The sequence below is a fragment of the Corythoichthys intestinalis genome, chromosome 19 (genome assembly GCF_030265065.1).
Source record: "Corythoichthys intestinalis isolate RoL2023-P3 chromosome 19, ASM3026506v1, whole genome shotgun sequence".
In the NCBI taxonomy this organism is placed as follows: Eukaryota; Metazoa; Chordata; class Actinopteri; order Syngnathiformes; family Syngnathidae; genus Corythoichthys; species Corythoichthys intestinalis.
Window position 1 is genome coordinate 20,551,616 of NC_080413.1, and position 18,649 is coordinate 20,570,264.

At 38.5% G+C, this 18,649-nt stretch overlaps 2 protein-coding genes across 2 annotated transcripts in view; one reads left to right on the forward strand and one right to left on the reverse strand.

Moving 5' to 3' along the window:
- Positions 1-695, reverse strand: part of LOC130907228 (glutamate receptor ionotropic, kainate 2) — a 334,891-nt gene extending 334,196 nt beyond the window's left edge. The window contains exon 1 of the mRNA XM_057822068.1: positions 544-695. The gene's annotated coding sequence lies outside the window, so the exon portion shown is untranslated. The remainder of the gene's footprint in view (positions 1-543) is intronic.
- LOC130907229 (single-minded homolog 1-like) lies at positions 673-11,304 on the forward strand. Its single transcript, XM_057822069.1, has 11 exons — positions 673-847; positions 2,096-2,178; positions 2,266-2,355; positions 2,469-2,577; positions 3,052-3,137; positions 3,363-3,562; positions 3,720-3,826; positions 3,926-4,073; positions 9,449-9,605; positions 9,708-10,092; positions 10,450-11,304. The coding sequence occupies exons 1-11, from the start codon at positions 673-675 to the stop codon at positions 11,175-11,177; spliced, it is 2,268 nt and encodes a 755-aa protein (XP_057678052.1). The 3' UTR covers positions 11,178-11,304.
- Positions 11,305-18,649: the final 7,345 nt, after the last annotated feature.

Genomic DNA, 18,649 nt, shown 5'->3' on the forward strand with positions numbered 1-18,649 from the left:
TTAATAAGAAATACCTAAAATGCAGATGTAAATTTATAGTAGGCAAAAATTTCCATTTTTCTGACGCAATATTTTCAGTTAAATAAGCTACAAGAGTTACAAGTTTTATGTGTATAACACTGGGTCACTATTTGATCGTTTTAGATTATTATTCATTTTAAAACATAAAAATGAATGTTTAGCTGTGCAATATTTTCACTTAATATAAAGCTCATACATGCATTTTTATAATTTTGAATTATGTTTTCTCAATGTAGTTAATGAAGATTTGAAATAATATTTTAGGATTTCATATATATGGTTAAAAAAAATTAATACATTGATACATCTCAGAAATGTTCCAGTCAATTTACATACAGCTACATAACCCGAACTATTTTCTTTCCGTTCCGCAGGTGATGGATGGAGATCACCATCGTGGATGCATGACTGCAATCGACCCAAGGAATAAAAAGGATATCTAAACGCACAAACTGGATATCCAATATTTCAAGTGCATTTTCCCTTTTTGATTAAAAACAACAAACGACACTTTTCATTTACCATGATAAGGAGAGAAGGCGTGCTGCTGATGTGAAGGAGCACAAGGCCGCATATGCAAGCGAGGATCCGCGTCATTATCATCACCAGCAGCAGCAGCAGCGGCGGCGGCGGCGGCGAACCGGCACCGACATGAAGGAGAAGTCCAAAACGGCGGCAAGGACTAGACGGGAAAAGGAGAACAGTGAATTTTACGAACTGGCCAAAATGTTGCCTTTACCGTCGGCCATTACGTCACAGCTGGACAAAGCGTCTATCATTAGGCTGACAACGAGCTACCTAAAAATGAGAATAGTCTTCCCGCAAGGTAAGCCATCAGATCACACATGTATAAAATGTCTATATAATATTGAGTTTAATAGTACACCTAACATTATACAGTGCAATATATACATTGTGTATATATTCAATGGGTTATTATATATGCAAAAAAAGACAAATAATAGATTATTATGCAGGCCATACAAACTAAAATGACCCCAAAATCTAAATCCCCATCATAAATTTAAATCTATAAATTTAAAGCATGCAATTGCATGAGGATAATCTAATAAAATCGTATCAAAAATATTTACAGTATTTCAATCTACATTTTATCCAGTGTGTTCATATGTTTATTACTGTACTTGAGAGATGTTTTACATAGATTGTCCTTAAGAAAGCAGAATACAAGAAGTAAACACATCAGAAAAATAATAACCTATTTACAAATGAATATCTCTATATGACAGCGTAAATGAAAATGTAACCGTGTTCGATGCGGCTCTTGTATCTAAGAGTACGCCACTAAAGCCCGCAGCTATAATGCAGATACAAGGAGATTTGGGGAATGAATTAAATCACTGCAGTCGAGGACTCGGCTAAAGTGTATGTGACATTGATCGAGCTTGCAGGTTTGCAGATGAAGCAAAGAAAAGACCTCCATCCTCATCTTTTTTTCCCCCTTCCCTATAGTATTTAAGCAGCTCTCTGCAGGCTGCATTACCGGCTGCGTGACTGCGAACGAGACGCAGCTATTATGGCGAGGGCCCTGCAGGGCTTGTAATCACCTTAAGCCATGTGAGCGCGAGGAAACACGCCAGCCATGCTATAGAAGCGCGGCCCATGCAAGATACATGCAAAACAGATCTCTCTCTCTTTTTCTCGCTCATTTTTTTTTAATCCGTTACACATGAAAACAGATGCAGGCATTTTTGGAAAAGGCCTCTCAGTTGTCATTTCTGTCATGCATTGTTCTCTTTGTTCAATAAGAACATTCATCAAAAATATCCCAATGACAGTGACAGAATTAATTCAAGAAAATACAACTTTAATAATGAGCAAATGGTAATTTATCTGCTATTCACATTTTTTTTTTTTTTTTGTCCTGAGTTCTAACATTTTTTTAACACCTCTGACACGTTTCATTTAAATGTAAAATAGTGTGACATCCAAGTTAAATGCACAATCTTTTGCAAATGTACATAGAAAGAACATTTGTTTTTTTCTTTTGAAATATGCATATCATTAAAAAAAATAATAAAAATAAAAAATAAATAAATACATTTTTTGGCAGGTTTGGGTGAAGCTTGGGGTCATACAAATCGAACAAGACCGTTGGACAATCTTGGACGTGAGCTCGGCTCTCATCTACTGCAGGTTTATATTGTTATTCTTCTACAGTATATGCAATTTTAGTGAAAAGACAATGATTTCTAACTAGTATTGCTTTTTGATCATTTACAGACGTTGGATGGCTTTATATTCGTTGTTGCTCCAGATGGGAAAATAATGTACATTTCAGAAACAGCATCCGTGCATTTAGGACTATCCCAGGTCTTTATTTTTATTTTTTTTTTAATGGATTTCATAGATTTTATTCATACTATTTTACATTAGAAACAAATCAATTTCGTTATTACTTTAATTAACTCAGTTGTTCTCCACAGGTAGAGCTGACTGGAAACAGTATTTATGAATACGTGCACCCTGCAGACCACGACGAGATGACCGCTGTATTGACACCACATCAGCCCTACCATTCCCATTTTGTACAAGGTGAAAAATAACACTAATCACTCCGTCACGGGCTAAGGCTATTTATATTCCGTCTCAGTTTAAAACTCATTATTCTTGTCTATTTGCTATGTCATGAGCGTGTCGAGCGCCAATCATTGGAACAGACGCGTCAGTGTTGTTAAGGTGACGCATGATGGACGCACAGTGTGCGTAAATGTCACCAAAGTATACACCTGGAAGTATTTAGTTCATTTTCTTTATCCCCCGGATTGCTTACTTTAGTAATTTGTGTTAAATTCAGTGCAGGCCTGAATAAATTGCATTTCATTTGTACAGTATTTAGCATGGTTCTTCTATTTTTTTTTTAAGGATTATTGGGCTATAATTTTTATTTATTTGATCATTTTTACGTGTGCAGATAATTATGTAATATGCGAAATGCATAATTAATTTCAGGTACTATTTGGTATAATGGTAATACTATTAAAATTAAAATGATTGTTTTCCTTTTAGAATATGAAGTGGAGCGTTCTTTTTTCCTAAGAATGAAATGCGTGTTGGCTAAAAGAAACGCAGGCCTCACCAGTGGTGGATATAAGGTAGGTCATATGAAATTGTAATTGAATTTGGGATATAATAATGATCAAATAAACTAATAATAGGCATTTTATGCATTGTTTGGTTTTGAATATAGTTCTTGTTATTCAGAATGAGTGAATATAAGAATATACTGTATTTGATCTTATTAAAGTGGGGGTAAAAAACTGAAATTTAGGCATACAGGACATTTTTCAAGTTTTCATGTTGAATATATTCCATAACAGGTGATCCACTGCAGTGGCTACCTGAAGATCCGTCAGTACAGTTTGGACATGGCACCCTTTGAAGGTTGCTACCAAAACGTGGGCCTGGTAGCTGTGGGACACTCTCTACCCCCCAGCGCTGTGACTGAAATCAAACTGCACAGCAACATGTTTATGTTCAGGGCCAGTTTGGACATGAAGCTTATCTTCCTTGACTCTAGGTGAGCACATGTTGCCAATTGAGCATCATTATGTTCGTTTGCAAGTGCCACCTGACAATTACAACCATATTTCTCATCCTCGGTCATAGCAGAGATCTTGTTAAAACATGTAAATACGGGCAGTTTTTTTTAACCACATCCAATCATTTCTCTGCAGGGTTGCCGAGCTGACGGGTTATGAGCCACAGGATCTGATTGAGAAAACTCTGTACCATCACGTGCACAGCTGTGACATCTTCCACCTCCGCTGTGCACACCACCTTCGTGAGTCTGCCTACACATGCGGACCATTACAGCAGCATAAACACACACACACTAACACGCTAATCTCTGTCATCTGTGTGATTCTTTTATCTCCCCCAGTGTTGGTAAAGGGCCAAGTCACCACTAAGTATTACCGTTTCTTGGCCAAGCATGGCGGATGGGTGTGGGTGCAGAGTTATGCCACCATCGTACACAACAGCAGGTCATCCAGACCCCACTGTATTGTCAGTGTCAACTACGTCCTCACGTGAGTCTATATATAAGTTCGTCCGCCCTTAACGCTAAGGTTTACAGGCTTTTGGTCATGTAGTCGTTCCCATAGCTGACATTCATGCTATGGCGTGGGACTTTTAGATGTTCTTTTCTTACATTTAAGGGCATTACAGTCTGAAACCCAAATTAAATAGTTAACAGAAACACATTGTATGTAGCAGGGGAATAATATCCATTGCAGGCCTCTTTCTTATGTGGATAAACATCAGATTTGATGGTGACTGCAATGAAAGTGGACAGATTGGATACGCTGTGCTATTGTGAGTTGTTGGAATGAAACGCAAAAAAAAAAAAAAAAAAAGTCAGATGTACAGGGAACTACAAGGGAAGTCAGTCATTCCATGCTACACTATTTAAAATGTAATATGACATTTGTTTATGGCGAAAAACACAGACAAGACTGAAAAAGTAGTTTCTGCTTTTGCACTCCTCTTTAAAAGAAACTGCTGTATTTTATGCCAAAGCAACTGTTGTGTTTGATAGAACAATATGTCTATATGCCGCCATAGCAGATTCATGGCGCATTAAGCCGTCAAACTATTTTTAATTTGCCCGTTTTACCCTGGAGACCCCCGTTTACAGACGTCGCACAACCGCTTTTGTTTTAACCCAGCCATAAAAACGAAGGTAATTATATTTATTATTCAAAATGTCTGTCGTTTTTAGCTTAGAATCATTGAGGTCTCATATTTCGTTTAAAAAAAAAAAAAAAAGACTCGCATATTTTAAACTTGTAAACAAATAATGTCACAATGAAAAAATAGCGTCTGTAAAAAGTCACGGATATCTACCTCATAACTATTGCTTAATTGTATTTCTTTTGCTACTCTCGCATTTTTTCTGATATGTTAGATGATAAATAATCGATCCGAAAAAAGAAAAATTGAAGAAAAAAAAAAAAAACGTTTAAAAAGGTAAATATATGAAAAAGAAAATCTCGACCATTCCTTGATGTCTGCGATTTCTGCATTGCGACCCTTACCATGTTTCACCCATAAAATCCCCCAAAATCCAGCTGTGGCCATTCACAGCTGTGTCTTAACACTCAGTGATACATGCTACATGGAGTTTTTGGATCGAAACAAGGAAAGTCTACGATAATATCTTGTTAAAATCATGGCGTCTGTAATTCTGCTCTCGCGTGCTCTCACCTCCAGATTGTTTTTTGAACAGCAAAACCCTTTTTTTTTAAATGCCCTCCTATTCAAAACATTTTCTTCCCGAAGAAAATTTAGATTTTAAGCTTTCCAGTGATTTGTCACAGACGCATTGATTCAGATTCAGAATATTTATTGTCATTGTTACAAAAAGCACAATGAAACAATTCGGACGAAACGAAACGTATTCAGATTCAGGATATTTATTGTCATTGTTACAAAAAGCACAATGAAACAATGACAATAAATATTCTGAATCTGAATCTATGCATGTGTGACACATCATTGGAAAGCTTAAAATCTAAATTTTCTGGGGGAAGAACATTTTTGAACACGAGGGCATTAATATTATATATATATTTATATATTTATATATATATATATCGGACAATTTTGAAAGTTGGCCAAATTGGGGGTCTCAGAGCAGAACTTCAAGTCACCTGAGTGTTTTCCGCCTTATATATGTCACTTGTCACTTTCATTTCTTACAACTAGCATGTGGTTGTTTAAGTAGGTTATGTGTACTGTTGTTTCTGGTGACCATTCAGACTGGAATATTACTACCCAATTCATTTTTTTTTCTCCCATATGGCTCAGTTCGGATAGGCATCATGGCAGTGAAAGCAAACTGCATGGAATGTGTTATCCACACATCAAACTCATGCCTTGATCATATGTGGACAACGCACCGTCAATCAAAACTATAGCAAAAACGTGCGGATGCACAGACCGTTAAATTAGGAAAGCCCATTTCTAATGTTTGCCTGATGTTGACAGGGCAACCAGTGGTTCATCGATAAAGTTAAAATGAATGTTGTCACCTATTTTATTTGGAATGTATTTGTTCACTTGTGTTCAGTTTCATTAAATGTAAACTAATTGGTTATTTGAAATTAAGATTCAGATGAAATAATTCTCATATAGAAGCTAAATTGGAGTTGTTAAATGCCACCTGGGCGAGACGCATCAATATATAGCATCTCTCGCCAGATCCACTGAACACTGCAGCAGCAGGGCTCGGGGAAGTTGTTGTTATGAGAGCACAAATACACTCAGACCCTTGGAGACGGCAAGACAAACATCGGGGTTGAACCCCATCAAAAAACCTCTACCGCCGCCATCGACCGTCAGTGTAAAGAAAGCAAAGTCGATCGAACAAGGAACTAGGAATCAATAGCTATCTCCCAGCTAGTACACATGTTGGATTCACCTTGTTAGATTTGGCTCATCTACGTGTAACTTATGTGCAAAGGCTATTCTATACAATGCATACAAACGAGTGTTTAACATTATTAGGAAAACAACATGACCGCATTGTTTTAAAACAATTACTAACAAGCACACAACAAGGAGCCATTAATAAAACATGTCAGGAGCCACACCGGTGGTGAATTTCAGGCGTGAGGTGGTCTGACATTGACCCCAAGGTGGAATTCGGCTAACACAGCTGAGTTTGCACAATGGCCCGACATTATTGGCTCAGCCACGAGTCAGCAGGGTGCAGATAGGATGCAGCCCCCGAAAGCAGCGCAACTATACCTTGCAAGAGCAAATAAGACTCACTCGCTGGTGGCTATCCAAACACAGCCTTTCTCCTGAAGTGTTGTACATAAAGAATGGGTCATATTTAGAGTCCTATTAAAGAGGCTGGCTACGTGGGGTCAGGGATGGGCCACAGGGTTTAAAATGCCAGGCAGCTGCTATTACATACTGTCGATGTGATAAGTTATAATAGGCTCATGTTTGCTGAGCACTTGACACAGGAGCCTTGTTGCTCCATCTGCACTGACACTTGGCTTGAGTACAGTAGAAGGACAGTGCGTTAAATTGTCCTAAGTGATGCATACATTTCAACATTAAGCTACAAGTTCTACTACAAATTCCAACTGGTCAGAAGCTTGCAAAAGAGGCTCTATCTTTAGGCGTGGTTTTCATTTGTTACAACAATGGTAATTGTTGCATGATAGGAAAGCATCATTAACATTTTCCTTGCAAACTCAAATGTTAGTAGTTTTTACTTTGATGTAGTCAAATAAATATGGCTTGGAGACTCATTTGCACTGATCTGTTGTTTTAGACAATGCACATCCTTAACAGTTCTTGCTTTGACATATGGAGAACAATGATCCAAAAGGGAAGAGTGGTTGAAAATTGATGCTCTGGGGTGACTGACTTGCAGGGATTCCAACCCAGAAACATCTGGTTTTGGATGACATTCAGTATTTGTTAGGATTTCTGACAGTACAGTAAAATATTCCCAAAAGAGTAGTTGGTTGAAAATATTTGCTTTAAAAAGGTCTGACCAGACAAGCACGGTAATTTTAAAAAGTGATCTCCCCCCATTTTTTATGTTGGGTTCTTGCCTTAATCATTTATTGATTATTAGAATTATGCCTGCAATACTTCTTACACTGTAGCTGATTTTACCATCACATCTAGAGAGTTCTTGCCATCCACCTATTTGTTATGCCAGTTACGATGTTCAGGGTCACGGGAGCTGGAGTCGATCCCAGATGACAGCGATAAAAAACAGACTTGAATATGGAGCTATTGCACTTGCTGTTTCATAATGAAAATCAATAGTCTTGCTTTTAAATTGAAAAATACTCCCAGTGTTTGTACATACATATGGCAGAAAACACTCAGGTGACTTGAAGTTCCGCTCTGAGACCCCCATTTTGGCCAACTTCCAAAATGGTCCGATATACATGTGTGATACATCATTGGAAAGCTTAAAATCTCAATTTTCTGCGGGAAGAAAATTTTCAAACAGGACGGCATTTAACCCTGAAAGACCATGAAGCAATTATCAGAGCATCTCAAAATTAGAAAAATAAGGTCCTAATGAAACCTTTTTTTCAAATTTGTAAAAAAAAATGTCAAAATGAATATGTGTAATAAGCGCTCTAATATCTATAGCCCTCGTTAAATCCTGTTTTTTTTCTCATGAAACTTGCATCCGTCATTTTTTTTTTCCCCAAAAAGAAATGTCAAAATTCTGAATTACTCTCAAAATCAATAAAATTTTAGGTGTATCAAATGTGATACATTTGGCAATAAAGGGTTTAAAAAAAAATAAACAGCGAATCCCAATCTGGGGGTGAGAGCATGAAAGAGTAGAATTAAAGACGCCGTGACTTTAACAAGATATTATCACGTACTTACCTTGTTTCGATCCAAAAACTCCAGGTAGCGTGTTTCACTGAGTGTCAAGACACAGCTGTGAATGGCCACAGCTGGATTTTTGGGGTATTTTATGGGTGAAACATGGTAATATACCAAGGGTTTCGATGCAGAAACCGCAGACATCAAGGAGTGGTCGAGATTTTCTTTTTCATATGTTTACCCTTTTAAATGTTTTTTTTTCCTTTCTTTGTTTGGATCGATTATTTCTCATCTAACATATTGGAGAAAATGCGACAGTAACAAAAAAAATACAATTAAGCAATAGTTATGAGGTAGATATTCGTGACTTTTTTACAGACACCATCTTTTTCATTGTGACGTAATTTGTTTAAAAGTTTAAAATATGCGAGTGAATAATTTCTTAGTCTTTTTTTTTTTTTTACGAAATATTAGACATCAATTAATGATTCGAAGTTAAAAATGACAGACATTTTGAATAATGAATATAATTACCTTCGTTTTATGACTGGGTTGAATCAAAAGTGGTTGCGCAACATCTGTAAACGGGGGGTTCCAGGGTAAAACTGACAAATCAAAAATAGTTTGGGGTCTTAATGCGCCATGAATCTGCTATGGCAGTATATACACATTTTATTCTATAAAACACAGTTATTTTGGCTTAAAATAATGCAGTTTATTTTAAAGAGGAGTGCAAGAGCAGAAACTGCTTTTTCAGTCTTGTCTGTGTTTTCCGCCATATACTGTATAACGTGCATGTACCGTGTATATTAGTATTGTGATAAAGACCACACTATCCGAGACCGAGACTTATCCCAGTTTAAAGATAAGTGTTAAAAGCTTAAATAATCCTTCCAAGCTGGAAATAGATCATTTGTAAATCGTTCACTCTTGCAAAAAGAAAATGATTAAAAAAAAGGAGAACCATGGGGTAAATCCTGTTATCCCATCACTTCACAGGGTCAAACCATGGCAGGATATTAGGATAAATATTAGCTTGAGCTTTTCATCTTTGCGTCTAACAGTATTTCGTGTTTATGTGTAAAAGGGACACGGAATACAAGGGAATGCAGCTGTCCCTGGACCAAATGAGCCCCACCAAGCCGGCTTTCCCTTATACTGACAGCCTCAGCGAGGACAGGAAGAGCACAAAGTCACGTCTTACCCAGTCAAAGGCTAAAGCCAGAGTGTCGCCCTACCCACAGGTAATAAACAGTCTCATTTATAGAACCAAATGGCGGAAGCAAGCCAGGCGTCAGCGAAAGCTTCCAATCATATCTTGTTTTATGCTTGTGTCTCTGCAGCAGTTTTCAGCATTCAATCCAGAGCGTTCGGAGTCAGACCAAGACAGTCAATGGGGAGGGAGCCCACTGACAGAGGCTGCCTCACCTCAGTTGTTGGATCCGAGTGAGGCCGCCGAGGCATCATGTGCCTATCGACTGTATCCAGACTCAGGGTCCCTGTGCTATGGCCTTGGGCTATTGGAAGAGGATCTAGCTCACGCCCAGTCCCGTCCTCACACAACCGCCTGCGATCGGGTTCGATGTCCAAGTGGACGCTACTTCCTAGGAGCTCCGCAGTCAGGAAGAGAGGTGTGGTGGGATGCCACCCGCTCTGTCCTCGCTCTTCCGAAACCATCTGCAGACAGCAGCGAGGGCTACGAAATCACGTCCTACCACGCTGCTTTTCATGGTGAGGTGTTAGGGTTGAGGACCCAACCATCTGTCTCTGGAAATAGCTCTTGCTTTGCTGCCCCTGGTAGCTGTTTTCCAAATGTTATTATGGGACTTACTAAGTTGTTTATGCCGTCTCTTGCCAGTGTGTCGATTGCTACCATCTGTTCAAAAATTGCCTCAAATTGAAAGCCAAGTAATTTCACAATTCACAGCCCCAAACCACTATTGTCTGCCAAGATGTTGTATGATTCCATATGCACATTAAGACCAAAAGCATTCTTCTCTTGTGAAATTTTCAGGAGGTAAATGCAAGCAGGAAGCGTTAAATCTTTTCCTTATACACTGTGATCATGTTTTTCTCTGATTTGAATAGGACGAGGCCACTGGGATGAAGACAGCATCATGAGTTCACCGGATGGCGGGGGGTCCACGAGTGATTCCGGTGAGCGGTACCACGGGGACCAATTCCAGACCAGTCCTAGGGAGCCCAGTAAGATGGAGACCTTAATTCGGGCCACACAGCAGATGATCAAAGAAGAAGAGAACCGTCTTCAGCAGCACAAACCGCCGCTTGATGTCACAAAGAACCACAGTCCATGTTTCAACTCATCACTACCCCACCACTCGCAGCTCCACATGCCCAGCGTGGTGTGCCGAGGCCCGGGAGCCCCGAGCATTGACCTCCCTTCTGAACGCCTCCACCACCGCGTTAAAGTGGCCGGTCCTCTAGACAATGACGAAAACACAACCAGTCCTGGGTCCCTCTCTCGTCTCAGCAGCCCCAGCTCTGACGTCATCCCCAGGTCCGGTCTTCCCCTCACCAAAGACTATATGCAGACGGATCTGTCACCACATCCGACACAACCTCAAGGCAGCCCTCTGCTTTACCAGTCCCATGAGAGGCCCCCTCTGGACAGGCAAGCAGCCTATGCATTGACTGGGTACTCCTTGGAACACCTGTATGACCCGGAGAACCTAAGGAGTTACTCTGGACTGGCTTGCGCAGGGGTCCAGTATGACATGGCGTCACACATGAGAATGCAGGCTGAGCAGATGCAGGGACACAAGGCCACGTCTGTGATTATAACAAACGGGAGCTGACAATATCTGATGCTAATGGATCTTGTTGGTTAACCAAGGATATTCCAACATTGACAAAGAATTGAAAGGTGATCTGTTTGGAGGACTGTTGTGCTTGACATCGGAGAATTTCTTTTCCAAGAATGTTCATGAACCAATTTTCACAAAACCATGAGGGAACGGCCACGATTTTTGTTCCACTGAATGGGAAACAAGTGTAATTTTAATGGTGGTGAACTGAATTCATTTCTTCCTGCAGAGGCGACAAAGGTTTCTCTGTCTGGTTAAACATCAAGCCGATGTTTGCAGCCGAAATGTCTCACGCGCAATTGGCTTTGTTGGTTAATCTGTCTTGGATTTCCACTGGTGTACGAGAATGTCTTGCTCCATTGCCCCTTCCCCTGAGAAATCCAGCGCACAGAGACATAGGAATGACGGTTGACGCAACATGGGAACTGCAAGCTTTTCACTAGTGTATAATATCAATGGGTCTTTGTATTTATTTGTCAGTGGGATGTTTTCACTAGGTACCATCTATTTCACCCCCCCCCAAAAAAAAGTTTTGGTGTTCGAATGACAATGGAAACACAGCAAGCTGAATGTTTTTATTTGTAGAACTGTTAAAATCCATGCAGTACAATTTTTCCCTGTATGTATCACTTTAAAAAAACATTGTTTACATATCAGGATATAAATGTCCCCATGTTTTTACCTCATGTAACAAAAGTATAATATGCTTTAAATCCTGCTTCACATGCAATTTGTTTGTCATAGCTAAAAATATGCTGAATGTTTTCTCTTATTTAATTTATAATGTAAATATCTCACAATGAATCTTTGGGAAAGAAGTGATCAGATTATTTATTGTTTTAAAAGGTCGCGTTAATCTGAATACAGTTTTAAAACACAATCCTTGTCTGTGTTGATTTTATTGAATTATTTTTACGTGAATACACACTGAATGTCATGTTACGTATGCCTGCCTAACATAATCAGCTCCATTAAAAAAAAATTCACATGTTGTGACTTTTTCAAAGACACAAATGTTGTTATATGACGTACAGGATGTGTTTTTTTTTTTTTTTTTTTTTTTAAATGAATCAATCCCGATGAGGCCCCATGTTTTTACAATAGACATGTGAATTATATGATTCGGCACAATCAGTAAACACGAGTAAAAGTCACAATAGGGTACAGAAACCTGAGTGTGAATTTCTCAGTGTTTAAAATGATTTTTAGGACGTTAAAATGGCAATCCCCACTAATGTGTTAAATGGTCTGGGTGTTATTTAAAATATAATATTTCATCATTTGTATCTGTAAAGTGCATCACTTAGCCTAATTTTAAAGTTATAAGAGTATAAGTTCGTCACTGCTGTGTCAATGTTTCAGAAAATAAAATAGATTTTCTGAATAATTTTTAAATATATAAAATATGCAGGGGGGAAAAAGCAATGCGACAAAATGTCAACACATTTCCGATTTATTAATCCATTCAAATTAACATGGTTTCGGGATGTTTGAGTTTTTTGTCTTACCTGTCAATGATTCTAGCAATTATACTAGTGGTGTACCGGAAGGACAAGGACAAGGACAAGGTAATTTGTAGGGGGTTCCCTAACATGTTATTACTATTTTACAGTCCCAATACCACAAATTTTCAATTAGCAGTTGTAAAACACAACCCATCACACTCCTAAGTCTATTCACAGTGTATGATTATTGATTTCCCTATTAGAAAAAACATCCAGCTCAATTCACTCTTACCGTTTCCATGACATCAAGCATACTGATATACATAGACATCAGGCAATGTTTAGCTCAACTAAAGCACTGCTCACAACATGTCTGCAAGTAGAAGCCAAATTAAGCTGTGGTAGCACACAGAAAGCTGACGTCCTTGTCTTAACATTCACTTTCCATGCCTAGAGTATAGTTATGACGCTCAACTCCTTCTTTGTGGCCAGTATGACTGCTATTAACGTTCTTTTCGGATAACACGATGCATAGCCTGCATCATTTCAATTTTTAAATATATACTCAATTATAAAGACCCGCTTGGGGCAAGTTCTTATTTAAGATGTAATTTCCTTCCTTTTGTTTTGGAATAGTTCATCCTTAAATGATACTGCTTATACGATTGAATATATGCTACTAACTGTAGCTATTACTGTTGTGCCGATACTGTATCGATACCGCGTTTATTGGAGAAACAAAAATTGTTTTGATTTTTTAATACAAAATTACTGAATACACACTTTTTTGTAAAATAATTGCTATGATGGCTTAGTCAGGCATTTTCTTAATAATGCTCTCTAATGCCTAAAAGCATTGGCACCCCTGAAATTGTGTCAGATAATGCTCAATTTGTCCCAGAAAATGATTGCAATTACAAATGCTTTGGTAGTAATATCTTAATTTATCTTGCTTGCAATGAAAAAACACAAAACAAAATGGGGGAGGGGGGGGGGGGGGAATAATCATTATCATTTTACACAAAACTACAAAAATGGCCCGGACAAAATTACTGGCACCCTTTTAAAAATCCTGTGACGCTTCTCTAATTTGTGTATTTAACAGCACCTGTTACTTACCTGTGGCACATAACAGGTGGTGGCAATAACTAAATCACATTTGCAGCCAGTTAAAATGGATTAAAGTTGACTCAACCTCTGTCCTGTGTCCTTGTCAGTGTTGTTAATAACGGCATTACTAACGGCGTTATTTTTTTCAGTAATGAGTAATCTAATTAATTACTTTTCTCATCTTGGCAACACCGTTACCGTTACTGAGGCAGGAAAGGCGTGCGTTACTATGCGTTACTAAGTTGGTTGAATAAAAAAAGTCAGAGAGACGGACTCACGGGGACGAGAGATCGGAGCAGAAGTGGGGAAGATGCCGTTGCAAACACGATGCTAGGTGGCTCCAATAATACCTGACTGTAGCCATAGCCTACAAACTACGCCCACATGATACGGTAGATATCACATATTATAGAACTAGATGCAAATGACAGACACAGCTGCATTGGCAACATGTTTTAAGGACTACATGCGTTAGTAAACAGCCGCCATCTTACAGCAGTAGACCTCTCAGGAAGGCTCTGATGTAGAGATCCTTCCTAGCGAACCTAAGTCACTTTTTATCTAAAATGCCCCTAAATCGGCAAAATCTTGACTTAGATCTATCTTTAAATGATGAAACAGTTTTAAAACTTATGCATGTTGAAAGTAGACAAAAGGGAACTAATGCAATAACAGGAGCAATTTTAACAACTTTAAGGGTTGATTCACAACTTTAAATGACTTCCACACATAGCAAAGGTATCTAGTTATCGCAATACCCTTGTGTCTAGTTGAGTGGCGGGTAAAGAATTGGGCTCGGGCCAATTGTCCCCAAAACCCTTTAAACTTCGCATTGTGTGACCTGTTTTTTTTTTTTTTTTTTTTTTTTTTTTTTTCCCCCATGTTTTTTCTCAAAAAAATATTATCACCAGTTACTTTGCCAAGTAACTAATTACTCTTACATTCAGGTAACTGAGTTACTAACGCAATTACTTTTTGGGAGAAGTAATTTGTAACTGTAATTAATTACTTTTTTAAAGTAAAATTAACAACACTGGTCCTAGTGTTTACCACATTGAGCATGGAGAAACGAAACAAGACCAAAGAACTATCTGAGGACTTGAGAAGCATAATTGTAATGAAGCATGGGCAATTTCAAGGCTACAAGTACATCTCCAAAGACCTGAATGTTCCTGTGTCTACTGTGCGCAATGTCATCAATAATTACACTTACACAGTGCCATTGGCTTTACACAGCCAATGGCACTGTGGCTAACCTCCCGAGATGTGGACGGAAAGGAAAAATTGACGAGGGAATTTAACGAAAGATTGAGCGGATGGTGAATAAAGAACCTCAACTAACATCCAAACAAGTTCAAGTTTTCCTGCAGTCCGAGGGTACACCAGTGTCAACTCGTACTATCCATCAGCGTCTGAATAAAAAGGGACTCTCGGATAGGATACCCAGGAACAGACATGCCCAAAGTCCGGCCCGGGGGCCAAATGCGACCCGTGGTCAAATTTCATCCGGCCCCCACCTTCTGTCATAAAATCAATCAAGTCTGGCCCGCACACAGACTTAATAAATTGGTCAGCAGTACCGCTACAGGAATATGAAGTAACTTGCAAACTTAATTCTGCTCCTCATTTACCCACTAAAAGGCAGCAGCACTATAAGCAACATTACCCTGTCTGACCCTTTACCCCCAGTTTTCTAAAATGGCGACAATCAACAAAAAAAACAAAAAAAAAGAAAGTTGACTCGACGGCCGACGCATCAAGGATAGGTGGAAATTGGACTATTTCTTCACTAAAATACGCAACAACTGTGTCTATCATTTGCAAAGAGACAGTCACTGTTTTTAAATAGGTCATTGCGAGGCGATATTACCAAACAAGACATGCTAACATGTATGACAAGATTACAGGGAAGATACGTAGCAAGAAATTGAAGCTAGTTTAATTTCACAGCAGCAGTATTTCGCAAGAGCCTGAGAGTCGAAAGAGAACGCCACAAAGGCTAGTTGCGAGATTGTTGAAATTATTAATTGAAAAAAAATATATAATAATAAAGCAAATGTGACACACAGAATGGCTTGCTAAAATTTGCTTAAATATAATGTTACACGTAAAGGACGTCAGCTAAGGTTGGCCCTCCACATTTTTACCACACCAAATCTGGCCCCCTTTGCAAAAAGTTTGGACACCCCTGTGCAGGAAGACCCCACTTCTGACCCAGAGACATAAAAAAAAAAGCTAGGCTGGAGTTTGCCAAGACTTACCTGAGAAAGCCAAAAACGTTTTGGAAGAATGTTCTCTGGTCAGATGAGACAAAAGTAGAGCTTTTTTGGGAAAAGGCACCAACATAGACATTTTAGACAATTTACAGGGGGGGAAATGAGGCTTTCAAAGACTTTGACACTGTGCCCAGAGTCAAACATGGCTGAGGTTCCCTGATGTTTTGGGGTTGCTTTGCTTCCTCTGGCACTGGACTGCTTGACCATGTGCATGGGATTATGAAGTCTGAAGACTACCAACAAATTTTGTAGCAAAATGTAGGGCCCAGTGTGACAGTGTTGGGTCTCCCTCAGAGGTCATGGGTCTTCCTGCAGGACAATGACCCAAAACACACTTCTAGAAGCACTAGAAAACTGTTTGAGAGAAAGCACTGGAGACTTCTAAAGTGACCAGCAACGAATGCAGAACTGAATTCCATAGAACACCTGTGGAGAGATCTGAAAAGGGCAGTTTGGAGAAGGCACCCTTCAAATCTCAGATATCTGGAGCAGTTGGCCAAAGAAAAATGGTCTAATTTTTTTTTTTTTTTTTTTCCCCCATTCCCTTTGGTGTTTCTTCATTGCATGCAAAATAAATGAAGATATTACTACCAAAGAATTTAAAATTGCAATTATTTTCAGTGAGAAATTGCTAATACTTATGGCCAGCAGTGTATTTCCTCTTTTCAGGTGTGGTGCCAGCATTCCTTTGTACAACTGGCGTTTTTTTTTGTTTTTTTTTTTTTAAATATAGTGCTTGACAGAGTAAGGGTCAATGGCATGAATGACGGTTTTATATACTTGGTCATTTCAGGGAGGTTTGCTAACAATAAAAACAATATGCTGTAAAGTTTTAACTTGACAGATGCTTTGAAAAGGAGAGTATATCTTAGAATGAATTTAAAAAAAAAAAAAAAAAAGTACAGAAGCTGGCTTGCTTCATAGACATTTGCCAAAATGTGTTCCAAAGCAGTTAAACTCACACATGTTACGCCTGCTCTTTGCATTTCTATGAATGTGTGCGAATTATCGGTGAGTCTGGACATGGACACAGTCTAGATGCAAAACTCACATCAGTCACGTCTGACATGATCATGTGAAGCTCTGCCAGACAACACCACTCCTGTGATTCCAGGAGCAGGATCACAGATGCTAAAGAACAGCATAAAATTGTGTCTATGTGTGCATGTGTATAGTACGTGAGTATTTAGAGCTGATTTCTTTCAATATTACGAAAGCCCTTTTCTTTTTGGAAAACGGTGCTTTTGACTGATGTGCCCTGCGGGCTTCTACACTTGGCTTCACATGGGGCTAAACATGGGCAATTTGCCTAGACTCACATGCATGCACCCCCACTGTAACCCCTCTTCCTGCACACCCTAGAGAGCACTACTTACAAGTCCTCTATTGTACAACAATAAATGTTGATACTTTGTGGAGCAAAACTAAAACCATTATATACACACAATTTCTTCTCCTAGATTGAATGCACTGAACCATTCACATTTGAATATACAAGAGCCTTAACATCCGTGAAAGCAAAAATATGGAGTGCCATAATTTCTCGAGTACAATACGTTCTCATGTATAATAGCCCACCCCCATAATCACCCTTCAAATAGTTTTTTTGACCCTCTGCACTCAAGGATTAACTGCATTGTAATTTATATTTTATTACATTTTTCAAATTAATGTTCTTTTTTCATAGAATAAGCATTTCCATACAGCATGCTAATGTTTCTGAGCACATGAGCACGGCTGTAAATGGTGCTCAGGAGAAGGACAGACTATATTGTCCTTAAAAAAACACAACATTGGGGTGAAAAATTTATATTGGAAGGACTTAAGGATTTAAACCCCCCATCTACAGTATATGCTGCCATAGTAGTTTCATGGCGCATTAAGCCCCTGAAGTATTTTTAATTTGTCCGTTTTACCCTGGAGACCCCCGTTTACATACACCGCGCAACCGCTTTTGTTTCAACCGAGCCATAAAAAGAAAGTAAATCATTATATTTACTATTCAAAATGTCATTTTTAGCTTAGAATCATTAATTGATGTATAATATTTAGTTTAAAAAAACTTTAAAAAATTATTAATTTGCATATTTTTAACTTTTTTAAAAATTTCATCACAATGAAAAAAATGGTGTCTGTAAATAGGTTACGGATATCTAACTCATAACTATCACTTAATTGTTTTTTTGTTTTTTTAGTGGCATATTCTCCAATATTTTAGATGATAGATAATTGATCGAAACAAAGAAAAATTGACAAAAAAAAAAAAACTTTCAAAAGTTAAATATTTGAAAATCACCACCACTCCTTAATGTCTGTGATTTCTGGATTGGACCTTTGTTAAATTACTGTGTTTCACCCATAAAATTCCCAAAAAGACCAGCTGAGCATTTGCATTTTCCCCAATTTTTTGATGATAAATATTCGATCCAAACAAAGAATAATTGAAAAAAAAAAAAAAAACGTTTAAAAGGGTAAGTAGATTAAAATTAAAATCTCGATTACTCCTTGACGTCTGCGATTTCTGCATCTTGACCCTTGTTATATGACCATGTTTCAGCCATAAAATCCTGAAAAAATCCAGCTGTGGCCATTCACAGCTGTGCCTTGAGACTCAGTGAGACATGCTACACGG